Consider the following 13,991-nt stretch of genomic DNA (forward strand, 5'->3'; position numbering starts at 1 on the left):
TTCTTTCTGGCAAATCAGTTGCAGGGGGGAATTGTGCTTTTTCCACACTCAGTCAATAGTCATTGTTGAACATGAGATTCCTTGGACCCACAAGTGAAACTATTATTGCTGTTTGGAGTAATTTAGTCGTATGTAGACTGTTCCGATCTGATTGCCTTTCTCTCATGCATATATTATGTTAAACTTTGACTCACTTAAATTGAAAACTTCCCACTGCAAGATTCTAGATGCAATACTCCTTTGCTTAATTGTAAAGTCAAGTTTTTGTTTTGAATCATTCATAGCTTTGACTGAGGCATTCTAAACAAACTCACAATTGTAGGGTAGGCATGCCCATAGTTCTGTATTATGGCTTTCCATATTATGGTTGGGCTGCATTCAGACATATAACTTGGCAGAAGCTGTTAAAGAGAAAATATATTAACTTTTGTGAATGGAGGCTTACCGTATGTCCAGTATAGGATAGCGCAGTTCTGCTTTGTGGAGGTTGGTAGTTCTCTCTAGTGATCCTGAACTGGGATGTGAGAGGACCTCAGTCTGTAAAAAAAGGAAAAAGAAATAACTTCAGGAATAAGGAATTTGCTTTCTAAAAAGGGTATTTCATCTTGCTGTTTCCTACCCTTAAAGAATAATACTTATAAGCCTATCTTTGGTGATATGTAGAAACTTCTGTCTTGGATAACCTTGATACTGCTGTATATAAACTTCTGAACCTGGCTTATTGATGTGCTTCACTGATCAACTGTGTGGAATATGGAATTGCATGTGTAATGTGGTAAAACAGCCCTGACTGGCTGCACAGACAGGCTGCTGGCATCCATAATACGTTTCTGTAGGCATAATCATAATGAAGTAATTATAAGAATGTAGTAATAAGATGCTATTTGATTTCTCGCAGTAAACCTTTTTTACAAGAGCATTTCATGGGTTTATCTTTCTTTGCATGTGTGTGCTTGTGCTCTTGCGGTCAATTTGTGTGCAATGCAAGAAGCTTTTAGGGAGTGCTGCATGCTTACTCTGCTTTTAGGTAGTATGCATATGTTTGTTGCACGGCAACTTACAAAAATACCAAGTTTATATGCTGTCTCCGCATTGCTTAGAAAAGACTTGCTTGCTTCGCCTCCGAAATGCAAGTGTTAATTTTCACTAGAATAAAGTCTTTATTTCCTTAAAGATTTAACAGAGGCTTTGGATGAAGATGCAGACCCCACAAAATCTGCACTATCTGCAGTTGCAACTTTGGCAGCTGCATGGCCCCAGTTACATCAGGGTATGTGTGGGTTTCACTTTTTGTTACGTTTTGCACTATTTTACAAAAAAAAGTATAATTCACATTGTTTGCTAAATACTCTTAGTAGCCAAATAGTCTAACACTCATTCCGTTGTTAACTGTAGGTTGCAATTTGAAAAACTTGGATCTTGATAGCTGCACTCTTTCTGAGATTCTCAGACTTCATATCCTAGCATCAGGTGCAGATGTAACATCAGCCAATGCTAAATATCGTTACCAGAAGCGAGGAGGATTTGATGCTACAGATGATGCTTGCATGGAGCTAAGATTGAGTAATCCTGGGTTGTTGAAGAAACTCTCGTGTACTTCCGTGTATGATCTATCATCGGGTAATAGAGCCAAATTAATATGTCAAGTTACATGACAGAGGTTTTCAAGAATGGTTTTCTAGCACAATGTCAAGAAAAATCTTATTTTGTCTCTTGAAGCATAACCGCTAATACCTTTTAGCCCTAGAAGTTATACAAATTTAATTAAATAATAATGATAATAAAGATTGGGGCTAGGTAGGTGATTTAGGCTGCAATCCTATATAGGTTTACCTGAGAGTAAGTTCCATTGAAGGCAGCGGGCTTACTTTTGCACTGGATTGCACTATGTATCTTGTGGAAGTCTGTTTAATTTTCTACATGATTTTTCTAAGAATCATTAGCCATTATCAATTGAGCTATATGAATGTTGGGTATTTTTACTTGCTCTTTTGTGTTTGAACAGCAGTTCCTCCATTATATATAACAAACTGCTTTGTTTCAAAAGTGTTTTGCTGTATGGCACAAGCTGGGTGGGTTCATAGTCAGAAAAACAGAAGCTCCTTAGTGCATGGGAACAGTTGATTGCTTCTTTGGATCAGGTTTATATTAGACTGAAAAATAGCTTGCAAGAAGTTCATATACTGTACACACAGTTAAACATGTTGAAGATTCTATTGGTAAACTATGCCATAAAACAAGGTGGCTAAACTCTGAAATGGCACAACCCTCCTTGTACTAGGTTTACATCTTGTCAATCTCTATGGATTAATGAGCCCAATGGTCACTGACAGATTAAAAATAGATACGTTACTTTATTGGTGAAGCTTTACTGACCAGTTCACAGGATTATTCTGTGACTTCTGTAACGAAGCATCAATCTATATTCATTTTATTAGGGGAGAAGATGAAGATTCTTCATGCCCTCTGTGGGAAGCTTTTGACTCTTGTTTCTACTCGAGACTTCATTGAGGACTCTGTTGATGTATTACGACAGGCAAAACAAGAATTCAGAGAATTAAAAGCAGAACAGCACCGGAAAGAAAGAGAAGCTGCAGCAGAAAGGTGACAAGAACACAGATGCCCAAATATGAGCACGATAAAGCTAAACGGGGGCTCTTCTAGAAGTGTGGCTTCTAAAATTGAAAGAGCCTACTAGAAATATTCAATTTTAGAAATTGAAAGAGCCTAGTAGAAATATGGGGCGCAGGTGGCACTGTGGGTTAAACCACAGAGCCTAGGGCTTGCGAATCAGAAGGTCGCTGGTTCGAATCCCTGCGACGGGGTGAGCTCCTGTTGTTCGGTCCCTGCTCCGGCCAATTTAGCAGTTTGAAAGCACGAAGCGCAAGTAGATAAATAGGTACCGCTCTGGCGGGAAGGTAAACAGCGTTTCTGTGCACTGCTCTGGTTCACCAGAAGCGGATTAGTCATGCTGGCCACATGACCCGGAAGCTGTACGCCAGCTCCCTCGACCAATAAAGCGAGATGAGCACCACAACTCCAGAGCCGGCGTTGACTAGACCTAATGGTCAGGGGTCCCTTTACCTTTACTAGAAATATAATAGTAAAACCTGTTTGTCTGTCATAATCCAATTTAGAAAAGTAAACACATTTATGGTGTATTTGATTAATCTTATTTCTGCCTGGCGCAAGGGGCGCTCTGCTTCAGGGCGCCCCTCGCGCTGGGTGGCAGGCTGCTATCCGCAGCGTGGGGAGCCCTGCGGGGAACTCCTGCAGGGCTCCCCATGCTGCGGATGTCTGCCCGACACGAGGAGTGCTCTGCTTCAGGGCGCTCTTCGCGCCGGGCGGAAGGCTACTATCCGCAGCGAGGGGAGCCCTGCGGGGAACTCCCGCAGGGCTGCCTAGGCTATGGGTGTGTTCCCGAAGCGCCGGGCGCTCTGATTTCAGCGCTCCGGGAAGCAGACTGCTATCCTCTATAGAGGCTCCTTCCATAGCCGCGTGTCACCTCTCCAGCCGGAAGAGGGTAGCGGGGCTATGGCGTCTTCGCTCCATAGGACGCACACACATTTTCCCTTCATTTTTGAAGGAGAAAAAGTGCGTCCCATAGAGCGAAAAATACGGTATCTGGGCATGCCATAGATCCACAGGTGTTTTTTTGGGAAAAGATGCTTAGATTGAGTTCTTTCCCATCCCTGCTTGTAAATGCCAGGGAACGAACCTCAGACCTTTCAAGTGCAAAACATATGCTCATCTGTTGAACAATAAGCTTTTAGTACTATTCATTTTAGTGATATTTATTATGTACCATGGCCTTCATCCAGAGATTTCTGTGCATCAAGATGCACATAAGGATCTCCTGCATGTTGGGTCTCTGTTCTTTTCAGTAGAGCGATGTAATTAGAGGAAATGGTTGATTACACTATATGCTCCAAATAACCATCTGTGTGTATTGTATAACATCAGAATCCGCAAGAAAAAAGAAGAAAGACTAAAAGGACAAGAACTAAAGATGAAAGAGAAGCAAGAGAAACTGAAAGAAGAGCAGAAAAATCCTGCAATTGACGTATCAGTTGGGTATGATCAGTTGTTAATAGTTAAATATATAATTAGGATAGTGCTTAATTTCACATGCTGGGGTTAGTGTACACAGTTTCAATTTAAATATTTCCATCAACAATAAAAACTTCTTAGATTATCTTGCTTTCTGGTTATTATATTTACGTAATACGCTCACAGGAAGATAAAACAGTTAAATATATATATATCAAATTTTATACTATAGGTGGGATAACATAGTAAAAGAGTTCAATACACATGCATGCTCTTTGATCTTTATTATAAAACACTTTGGAAAATCAAATGTGACCTATCAAAAGCCAGCACAGCCAGATCTGTTTTCATCTCCAGTAAACATGACAGTGTGGACATTTCAAAACTTGGGAGTTCTCTGCTTGTGGGAGTAACTTTATTCTGTGTGGGGTTTTTTTTTAATGTGGCGCACAGTGCAATTTTGCAGACTGTGTTCTATGGTGTGTTACAATATGCAATGCATGTGCAATTCCCTATAACTCTTTGAACTTGAAGGGCTTTATACTTTTTGGTATGTCTATTGTATCAGTGAGGAGGAGCGTGAAGAGCTTGATACAAGCACAGAGAGCAAAGAAACTGAATCTAAGGAGCAAGACTTAGATGCTATGACAGATGAGGAAGATGACATTGTGCCAAACAAAAAGAGAAGAGGAGGTAAGTTCATTTCTAGTGCATTTTCATTGCTATGTATTGATTTTCTATTTCTGTATGTTCTTGCTTCTAGGGCTTTTAATGGAAGGCAAGCGTAGAGTTAACTTCACTACCTGCATCATCCTGTTAGATAGAGCTTCATTTTTAAAAATGGATTTATAATTCCATTGATCTAGTTTGATACTTAAGTCTGAATCATTCATTACTCTTTTCCATCATGGGTTTCTAATGCTTGTGTCTAAGGTACAAAACCTTTCCCCTTGTTTTATGAGCCAGCACAGTAGAGTAGTGGTTAGAGTGATGGGCTAGAACTGAGGAGACCCACTTAACCATGATGTTCACTAGGTGCTCTTGGGTGTAACTTATCTCCCTGGGTTGTGAAAATAAAAGAGGAAGGAAGAAGAGCCGTGTACACTGCTTTGAGCTCCTTGAAGGAGAGGTGGGATGCAAATGTAAGAAATTAGTTCAGAAACATGCAGAAGACAGAATTTCCATATAAAAATTGTGAATGAAGCCACACATTGGGCCTATAAAGACATTAGTTGATTGATGGTAGAAAAAGAGCAGAAGAAAAATTTAGAAGTTACGATATCATGCTACCTGCTTGAAGTTTTCTTGTGTTATTTGTTTGGGCAAACGCCTGCTTATGCTACTCTAAGCTACCTGTGCTATGTATAGTTGTGTCACTTTGGTCAGTGAGTGGCCAGGTAATGAATTAAATAAAGAAATAAAACATTTTTGCTTGCTCTTTCAGGAAGAAGACAGAATGGCTTTAAAGATCTGGCAAAGCAAATAGAGACAACTGGTGAAAAACGTGAGCCACTCACTCCAGAGGAGGAGGAAGCTTTAAAACAGGAACAGCAAGCAAAAGAAAGGGAACTTACAGAAAAGATTCAGAAAGCCACAGCCTGTACAAATATCTCTCCTTTGGGCCGGGACCGCCTATACCGACGCTACTGGGTTTTCCCATCTGTTCCAGGATTATTTGTGGAAGAAGACTATTCTGGTCTTACAGAAGATATGTTGTTGCCTCGGCCATCTTCATTTCAAAATAATGTACAGAGTCACATTGCAGATAAATCTCAGACTGCTACTAAAACTTCAGAGTCTTTGAAGACAGAATCTACCTCTAACAGTCACCAAGATTTTCATACTGGTGCTACTGTACAGGTGTCATTGCCAATACATAAGCCAAACCGGTGGTGCTTTTACAGTTCTCAGGAACAACTGAACCAACTTCTAGCAGCTCTCAATTCCAGAGGATACAGGGAAAGTGCCTTAAAGGAAATTCTTTTGCAGGAAAAAAACAGAATATCTAAACAACTGGACAGTTTTCCTGTAGAAAAATTCCATATTTCAGGTAAATATTCTGGATTTTCTTGAATATATCGTGGGTGGGGCTTGCCTGCGCCTTACCTTCTCCACTCCTTCCTTCCTTCCTTCCTTCCTTCCTTCCTTCCTTCCTTCCTGTGCTGGGTACCGGTTTCACCCCAGTGCCTCGCAGGGCCAATGCAGCTTGCTCCTTCCTCAACTTTTCAACGTCACAATGTGTCACTATAGCACAATGTTTGGCTGGTGATAGCAATGTTGAAAAGCTGATATCACCCAGTCCTATTCACAGTACAAAATGCGAACAGAAAATACATAATTAAAAACAAGAACGAGAATGAAAACAAGCCAATAACCCCTGCTCCCACAAACACATTTAAATGTTAAGACATAGAATGTTAAGCAGCCAGAACCAAAGGCCTGATTAAAGAGAAACAGTTTTGCCTGATGCCTAAAGATATGCAATGAAGGTGCCAGGTGAGCCTTTCTGGGGAGAACATTCCACAAACAGGGAGCCACCACAGAAAAAGCCGTGTACACCTGCTCATTCACATTAAAACCAAGTAGTGTAAACTATGGCTTAATGTAATATTCAAAGCCATAGCCTAGCTTGCCATTTTCTGCTGGAAAACAAAGTTGTCTTACACAAAACAAACCAGAAAAATATATAAAAATATACAGTGGGACCTTGGGTTACATATGCTTCAGGTTACAGACTCTGCTAACCCGGAAATAGTATCTCGGGTTAAGAACTTTGCTTCAGGATGAGAACAGAAATCATGCAGCGGTGGCGCAGTGGCAGCAGCAAGAGGCCCCATTAGCTAAAGTGGTGCTTCAGGTTAAGAACAGACCTCCAGAACGTATTACCGTATTTTTCGCTCTATAGGGCGCACTCCCCCCCCCGAAATTAAGGGGAAATGTGTGTGAGTCCTATGGAGCGAATGCAGGCTCCTTGGCTTCAGCGATAGCAACGCGAAGCCTCCAAAGCGCAGAGGGAGTGCTCCAGAGGCTTCACATTGCTTTCGCTGAAGCCTGCAGAGCGAGAGGGGTCGGTGCACACTGACCCCTCTTGCTCTCCAGGCTTCAAGGATAGCCGCCTGAAGCCTGCAGAGCGCAGTGCCACTTCCTGCTGCGCTCCGCAGGCTTCAGGTTCCTTTTGCTGAAGGCGGGAGAGCAAGACTCTCCTGGCTTCAGCAGAGAGGGAGAGCTGCACAGCACCCCTTCAGCCAAGCGGGAGGAGAAATGGAAGGGGCTCCGTTTCTCCTGCCGCTTGGCTGAAGGGGCGCTGAGCAGAGGGGGGGAGAATTTGTTTTCTTGTTCTCCCCTCTAAAACAAGGTGCATCCTATGGTCCGGTGCGTCCTATAGAACGAAAAATACGGTAAGTTCTTAACCTGAGGTACCACTGTAGTTTATGGATGTTGTTTGATACAATAGCACACAAGTGGGGAACCATGTCCCAGATCCTTAGAAGAATTGACCTTGCTGGCCAAATGAGGTAGATGGCTTCTCTCATCAACCTGTGGGTGCTTGTTTTCTGCTAGGAACATGTGCCCTCAGTGCAGGATTGAATTCCACCCTCTCATCCTTTAACTGACATCACAAGTGCAGTCAGTTGATTGAGAGGTAGGTGTGGTTTGAGGGAAATGGGATTCATGGGACATATTGGACCACCCTGCAGGCCAGAGGTTTCCCACCCCTCTGCAATAGCAATTTACTACTGCATTCCAAATAACAGCCTTCTAATTTGAAGCTGTCTTGGGTTTTACACTTTCCTTATTTGTGGTCATTTGAGCTGATGTGAATTTTTTGTTTTGGGAGAAAAAACTGTAATTGGCTTTGGTGATACTCACCTGTCTATACTGCTCTTAGACAATGTGTTTAGGTGGCATGCTTTTGGTCTTGGTTTGAAGGAGCTGTAACTTCTTGATATTTTAATGTTCATTTGGAAACTGCTACTTAAGGTATTGGTTGCTTTTACAGAGAAACCTCAAAATGAAAGCAAGTTGTATCCAGTACGTGGGAAAACACAGAATACATATGATGCAGCTCCAATGTCTGCAGAAAAGCAGCTTGAATTGAGACTCAGAGACTTTCTTTTGGATATTGAAGACAGAATCTATCAAGGAACTTTGGGCTGTATTAAGGTATTTTACTATTTGTGTTTTTATGATGAATATTGTGCCTTAAAACCTGCTTGACCTCTGTAGACATAATACCTTTCCCTCAGTCCAGAAGATCATAATAATTTTAAACCAATAGCAAATGTCCTCTTTTGGGCAAGGTTCTTGATAGTGGTTGCCAGCCGGGTCCAGGTATTATTAGAGGAGGCAAATTTTCTAGATCCATATAAATCTGGGTTTCGGCCTGATTTTGGTATGTAAACTGTCTTCGTCACCCTGTGCGATGGAGAGAGACAGGGAGTGCTGGCTATTTCTTGTTCTCCTGTGATGTTATACAGTGGTGCCTCGGGATAAGTACTTAATTCGTTCCGGAGGTCCGTTCTTAACCTGAAACTGTTCTTAACCTAAAGCACCACTTTACCTAATGGGGCTTCCTGCTGCTGGCGCGCCACTGGAGCATGATTTCTGTTCTCATCCTGAAGCAAAGTTCTTAACCCGAGCTACTATTTCTGGGTTAGCGGAGTCTGTAACCTTGAGCATATGTAACCCAAGGTACCACTGTACTGAAAAGTGGGATTAGCTCTCCCAGTGCTTGAAGCCAGGAATGAAGTCGCCTCACAAGAAACTTTTCCAGCTCCATTTCCTTGAAGCAACCCCAGTTACTTTCCTGCCTTTCACTTGAGGCAGTAGCATTTCTGCATTTTATTTATTTATTTTGCATTTCTGCTATATCAGTGTGATTCAGGCCTGTGTTCCTGTGTCTGGTTTTTGTTTGTTTTTTGTTCGCTGTATACTCAGGACACATTTAGTGTTGTTAACAGTGGATACTTGTGATTTTTACTTGTTAAGTGAATCAATTTAGAAAGTGAGTTAATTTGGATAATGGACTGGAAGAGCGCCAAAACTGAAGCTTTATCCAAACAAGATTGAAATGCTGCTGGTGGGTGATTCCTCTTACCAGCTGAATAGTGTGCAGCCTGCTCTATATGGGGTCACACTCCCTCCGAAGGAAGTGAGTTTGTAGTTTGATGATTCTCCTAGATCCATTGCTGTCACTTGAGGCACAGATGGCCTCTGTGGTGTGGAGCAATTTCCATCAGCTTAGACTGGTAGCTAAACTGTATCTGGACAGGATAACTTGGCTACAGTAATCTATGCTCTTGTAATCTCAGGGTTGGACTGATGCAATGTGTTTTATGTGGGGCTGCCTTTGAAAACAGTTCTGAAGCTTCAGTTAGTGCAGAATCCAGCTGCCCAGCTGTTGACAGGTTCCAGGCAAACAGTTCATATTACACTAAATCTGATACATCTGCAGTTAGCTGCCTGTATGCTTTCAAGCCACATTCAAAGTGCTGATTTTCACTTAGGAAGCTGTTTATGATTCAGGATCTTTTGGAACACCTATTCCAATACGAACCTTCACAGACTCTTGGAACTTCTTCAGAGCCCCTTCTCCAGGTCCCCCCTCTGAGGGAAGCTTGGAGGGTGGTGGCAAGGGCGTGGGTATTTTCAGTTGTGCTTTTCTATCTGTGGAATGCTCTTCCACAGTGAGGTCCACTTAGTACCATTCTTGAAATCTTTTTGGTGCCAAGTAAAAACTTCTCTTTTTTCCTCAGTGTGCTGTCAAGCTCTCTGTGGCTGTTACGGACATTATTTCTTAATTTTTAATGGTATAATGTATGTATATTTATGTTTTTAAATGTGTTATAAATCACTTGGAGACCTTTGGGTAACAAGTGACTAACAGGTCTAATAATTAATAATTTTCCATTTGCTTGAAAATGCAACTTTAAAAATCGTCTTTATCTTTGTGTTAAGCCTTTCAATAAATGTATTATGCTTTATAGGTAGCAGACAGGCAAATTTGGAGGACAGCCTTAGAAAGTGGGCAATATGAGTTACTAAATGATGAAAACAAAGAAAATGGTATAATGAAAACTGTGACTGATGACGTAGAAGAGATGGAAGTAGATAATCAAGCAAGAGGTATTGCAAGAGACAGGTAATACCAGCAACCTTTTAGTTGTGCTATTTAAAATTAAATATGGGATGGCTAGTTTGCTTTTCATTCTTTTGCTCCACTTTATCCAGTGAAGAATGAAATTTTTGAGGGGGGTGGTTCTTAACTAAAAGCATTTCCCTGCATTGTGGTATTTTTAGCAAGGCCAATTCTTCTAAGGATCTGGGACATGGTTCCCCACTCCTGTGCTATTGTATCAAACAACATCCATAAACTATATTTTTTCTGGTTTGTTTTGTGTAAGACAACACTTTGTTTTCCAGCAGAAAATGGCAAGCTAGGCACTCTCCCTCAAAAGCATGGCTTTGTTTTGAAAACGCTCGAGTACAAAAATTTGGCACAGCCCTAGTAGTGATGCTGTAATCATGTTAAGTATATTTGATGTTTGGCTTTCTCTGGAAATTGCTGAACAAATGACACCTTATTGATTATTACCAATTATGATGTCAAGAGACAGCATTCCTATTTTCAGTTCCGTGAAGCAATAAAATAGTATAGGTGTTTCATTGTGAAATAATGGCTGCATTATTTCATTACTAAAATTTTGTGTTTGATCTACGCGACTCAAATATATCAGTGTATTTGGATTATAAGATTTCTAAACTAATTTTATTTTCTATTGCTGAATTTTTCTTTTTGTTTCGGAGTTTATAAATCCTCAAAGCACCTATATTGTAGCCCTTATTTCTTTCCAATACAGTGGTACCTCGGTTTACGAACTTAAACTGTTCTGGAAGTCCGTTATTAAACCAAGGCGCACTTTCCCTAATGAGGCCTCCCACCGTTCAGCTTCCATTCGTAAACCGAGGTAAAGTTCGCAAACCGTAACAGTACTTCCGGTTTTGCGGAGATCGTAAACCGAATAGTTCATAGACAGGACTGTTGTAAACCAAGGTACCACTATATTCTGTTTCTTGAGATGACACCTGTGTGAGGTTTTTCCATAACTGATTTAACTGACCTGAGAATTGTGCTCTTTGTTAGTTTAAAGTTATGTTTAACACCATTGATGCCATATTAGACTTGCACGGCTGAGGCCAGTTTCACATAAGATAAATTTTGTACACAGATACTCTGTGTCAGGTGAATCAAGTATGTAGGTCTTTTTTGCTTCATGTACTTAAGGGCTGTGATTAGTGCTTATTTTTGTGGCTAATACATATGCAAAAATAAGTGTGCTAATCACACATTACTGGGTATATGCTGGCTATACACAATTGCTATACAGAAATGATTGTGTAAGAGATTGTGTGAAGTGGCCCTGTTAGGGATTTTGTAACACACAAGAGTGTGTTTGAGGTGGTATCAGGTAATGTTGTTTTGAGATCTTACTTGGAGCAGAAAGCATAGCTCCTGGAAAACACTACTTCCAAAGTTTGTTTCATTTCTTTGGATGAGGCCTATATAGAAGTTACTAGTACACTGTGCACAGTGTCCATGGAAATCGCTCTTAGTGATTAGATTAATATAAATATTTATATATGTATTAATGAAAGTGCCAAGAGTTATATTATTCTGCATATACACTACTTAAACTTGATTTGTATACTTGGTTGCTTGTGGAACAAATGCTTATTTATTTCAATGAAGTCCACAGAATGCATGTTTGTACATTCTTGTTCTGCTCACACCACCAATGTAAAAAGTATATGTAGTTTAAAACTGATGAATTTTAAACTTTAATTTAGATTGATTGTATTAAAACCTGAACCTAGAAGCACCGCTTCAACTAATACAAGCACTCCGCAGCCCGTGAATAATGTTGTCCATTACTTGGCATCAGCACTGCTTCAAATACAGCAAGGCATTGAACGTAAATTCCTCAAAGCTCCACTTGGTACGTACCTACTTCTAGAGCCCTGTGCTGCTTATGAACAAAAGAATAGTCCATGTCCAAAGAATGTGTTGACAAATTGCTAGTTACTGTGCTGAACAAGTCATTGAAAATGCAAAATTGCTTTAAACTGTGTTTTAATGTTGTGTTTTAAATTGCTGCAACCCACCCGGGACCTTATGGTGGTGAAGGGCAAGTAAACTCAAAATAAGAATGGTGATGAAAATGCTCTAGAATTGCCAATCTGGAGTAAGGTGGCCTGGAACATATTTGAAATCAATCCGCCACAAAAGTGGGATGAATGGATTGTGTGGGTGTTAGGCCACACCTGAACACAAGATTCACTTCCTTGATTCACTGTGATCATAAATGTTGGGGGAAATGTGATCCACTTGGCAAATGATGAATGATGGTAACCAGAGGTACCAGATTGCGAGGGCTAATGTCATGTGTGTGATGCCACACATGACATTGATGTCCTGTGTACAATGTCAGGAGGAACTGGAGGCAGAGCCAAACACGGCACCTGCAGGGCTTCAGTGATGGGGGCTCCTCCTTCCCTTCCTTCCTTCCTTCCTTCCTTCCTTCCTTCCTTCCTTCCTTCCCTCCCTCCCTCCCTCCCCGATGGGAGGCTGCTTCGACCTTCCTTCCCCTCTGCGGTGGCAGGAGGAGGAGTGGGCCACTGGAGCCGCACTACGTGTGTCTCCGTACTTTGCCTCTGCACTTTTGGACATTGAGGGGGTGGGCCCTACCCCCAAAATACTCAGGGGGCCCAAAAGGGCTCAGTCCCCAGGAGCTGATACCCCTGATGGTAAGAAAGCATCTTGTGTACTGTGAGCATAGGCCTAGGGTATGCATGGTTACTTTTGGAATAGGAAGCACCTCTTCCTATCCCTTTGTACTGATCTGGGAATGTACTAATACGTCATGTCAAGAGGCATGTGATGTAACACAGCTCTGGATATTGATGCAAATCCAAATATCAACATTAACTGCTTAGTTTTAGGGAAATAGGGTGAGCATGCTAGTGAAAGGTTCCTGTTTATTTCCAAACCGGGCTTGAAATAACTGTATGCGTTTAACACTAGGTGATGCAGAAGAAAATAAAAGAGACAGAGACCAAAAAGGGGATAAAAGGAGGAAAAGAGAAGATCAGTCTAGTCAGAAAGATGGTAAATGATTGACATTATTCCATGTTTAATCTTTTAAAATTACACTTCATCTGCTGCAGGTGTCTTTAGTATATTAGTCCCATGATCACCTTTTGAGCATAGCAATGCAGCTTTGAAATCGTGGGCAGTATCAAACTAAACCTTTCCACGAGCATGAGCAATTTGGCTGCACAACAGAACCTTCCCTACCTTGCCTCTTCCCACAAGCCCCACCAAAGCTGTTGTTTGCTTTCCTCCAAACATCCAGAGCCGATTTAGGGGGCCGACAGGGAAAGGAGAGGGAGGGGAAGTTCCTTGCACAGCCAAATCTGCTTGTAATATTGGAAATGTTTAATTGAATACCACCACATAGAATCACAGTTGTGAAAGTCTTTTTAGAAAGGAATAGTGAAGAGCTTAAGGATAAAATATTTCACTGAACTTTTACCTTTATTTTGGTGTCTTGATCTGTAAAAGATTCCTAATCCTACAGCAATCTCTGTAGCCAAACTGAAATCCAACCATATATCTTGAGCTGGTTCAGTGCCTTCTGAAACCAAAGTTTTCCTCTGTGAAGGCAGTGTTTAACTAGAAAAAAGTGAGGACAGGGCTACATTGTCCCTTAATCAAAATCTGCTTCACTATTGATATTGAGCAAGTTCTCTAGTGCACCTAAAACATTGCACTAAGGGAGAGGAATCTACTTCTACTTGGGGAGCTGCATTTGCATGTTGCAATAAACTGTAGTCAATGGTTTACCGTGAAAGCAGACAGCTCCCATTTCACTTCTCCGTTA

General features: G+C 41.2%; 1 protein-coding gene across 7 annotated transcripts in view; it reads left to right on the forward strand.

Annotated features, from left to right (window-relative positions):
- The window catches only part of BAZ1A (bromodomain adjacent to zinc finger domain 1A), a 42,518-nt gene that overhangs the window by 17,930 nt on the left and 10,597 nt on the right, over positions 1-13,991 (forward strand). For 4 of the 7 annotated variants that reach the window (XM_081858385.1, XM_081858381.1, XM_081858380.1 and 1 more), the window contains 10 exons: positions 1,175-1,270; positions 1,396-1,620; positions 2,439-2,604; positions 3,964-4,074; positions 4,619-4,743; positions 5,495-6,100; positions 8,051-8,214; positions 10,038-10,192; positions 11,899-12,047; positions 13,133-13,216. In XM_081858385.1, coding sequence (XP_081714511.1) covers positions 1,175-1,270; positions 1,396-1,620; positions 2,439-2,604; positions 3,964-4,074; positions 4,619-4,743; positions 5,495-6,100; positions 8,051-8,214; positions 10,038-10,192; positions 11,899-12,047; positions 13,133-13,216 — 1,881 coding nt within the window. The remainder of the gene's footprint in view (positions 1-1,174; positions 1,271-1,395; positions 1,621-2,438; positions 2,605-3,963; positions 4,075-4,618; positions 4,744-5,494; positions 6,101-8,050; positions 8,215-10,037; positions 10,193-11,898; positions 12,048-13,132; positions 13,217-13,991) is intronic. The other 3 variants (XM_081858383.1, XM_081858382.1, XM_081858384.1) reach the window with 3 other exon arrangements.

This window comes from Podarcis erhardii (assembly GCF_964252035.2).
Source record: "Podarcis erhardii genome assembly, chromosome: 1".
Classification (NCBI taxonomy): domain Eukaryota; kingdom Metazoa; phylum Chordata; class Lepidosauria; order Squamata; family Lacertidae; genus Podarcis; species Podarcis erhardii.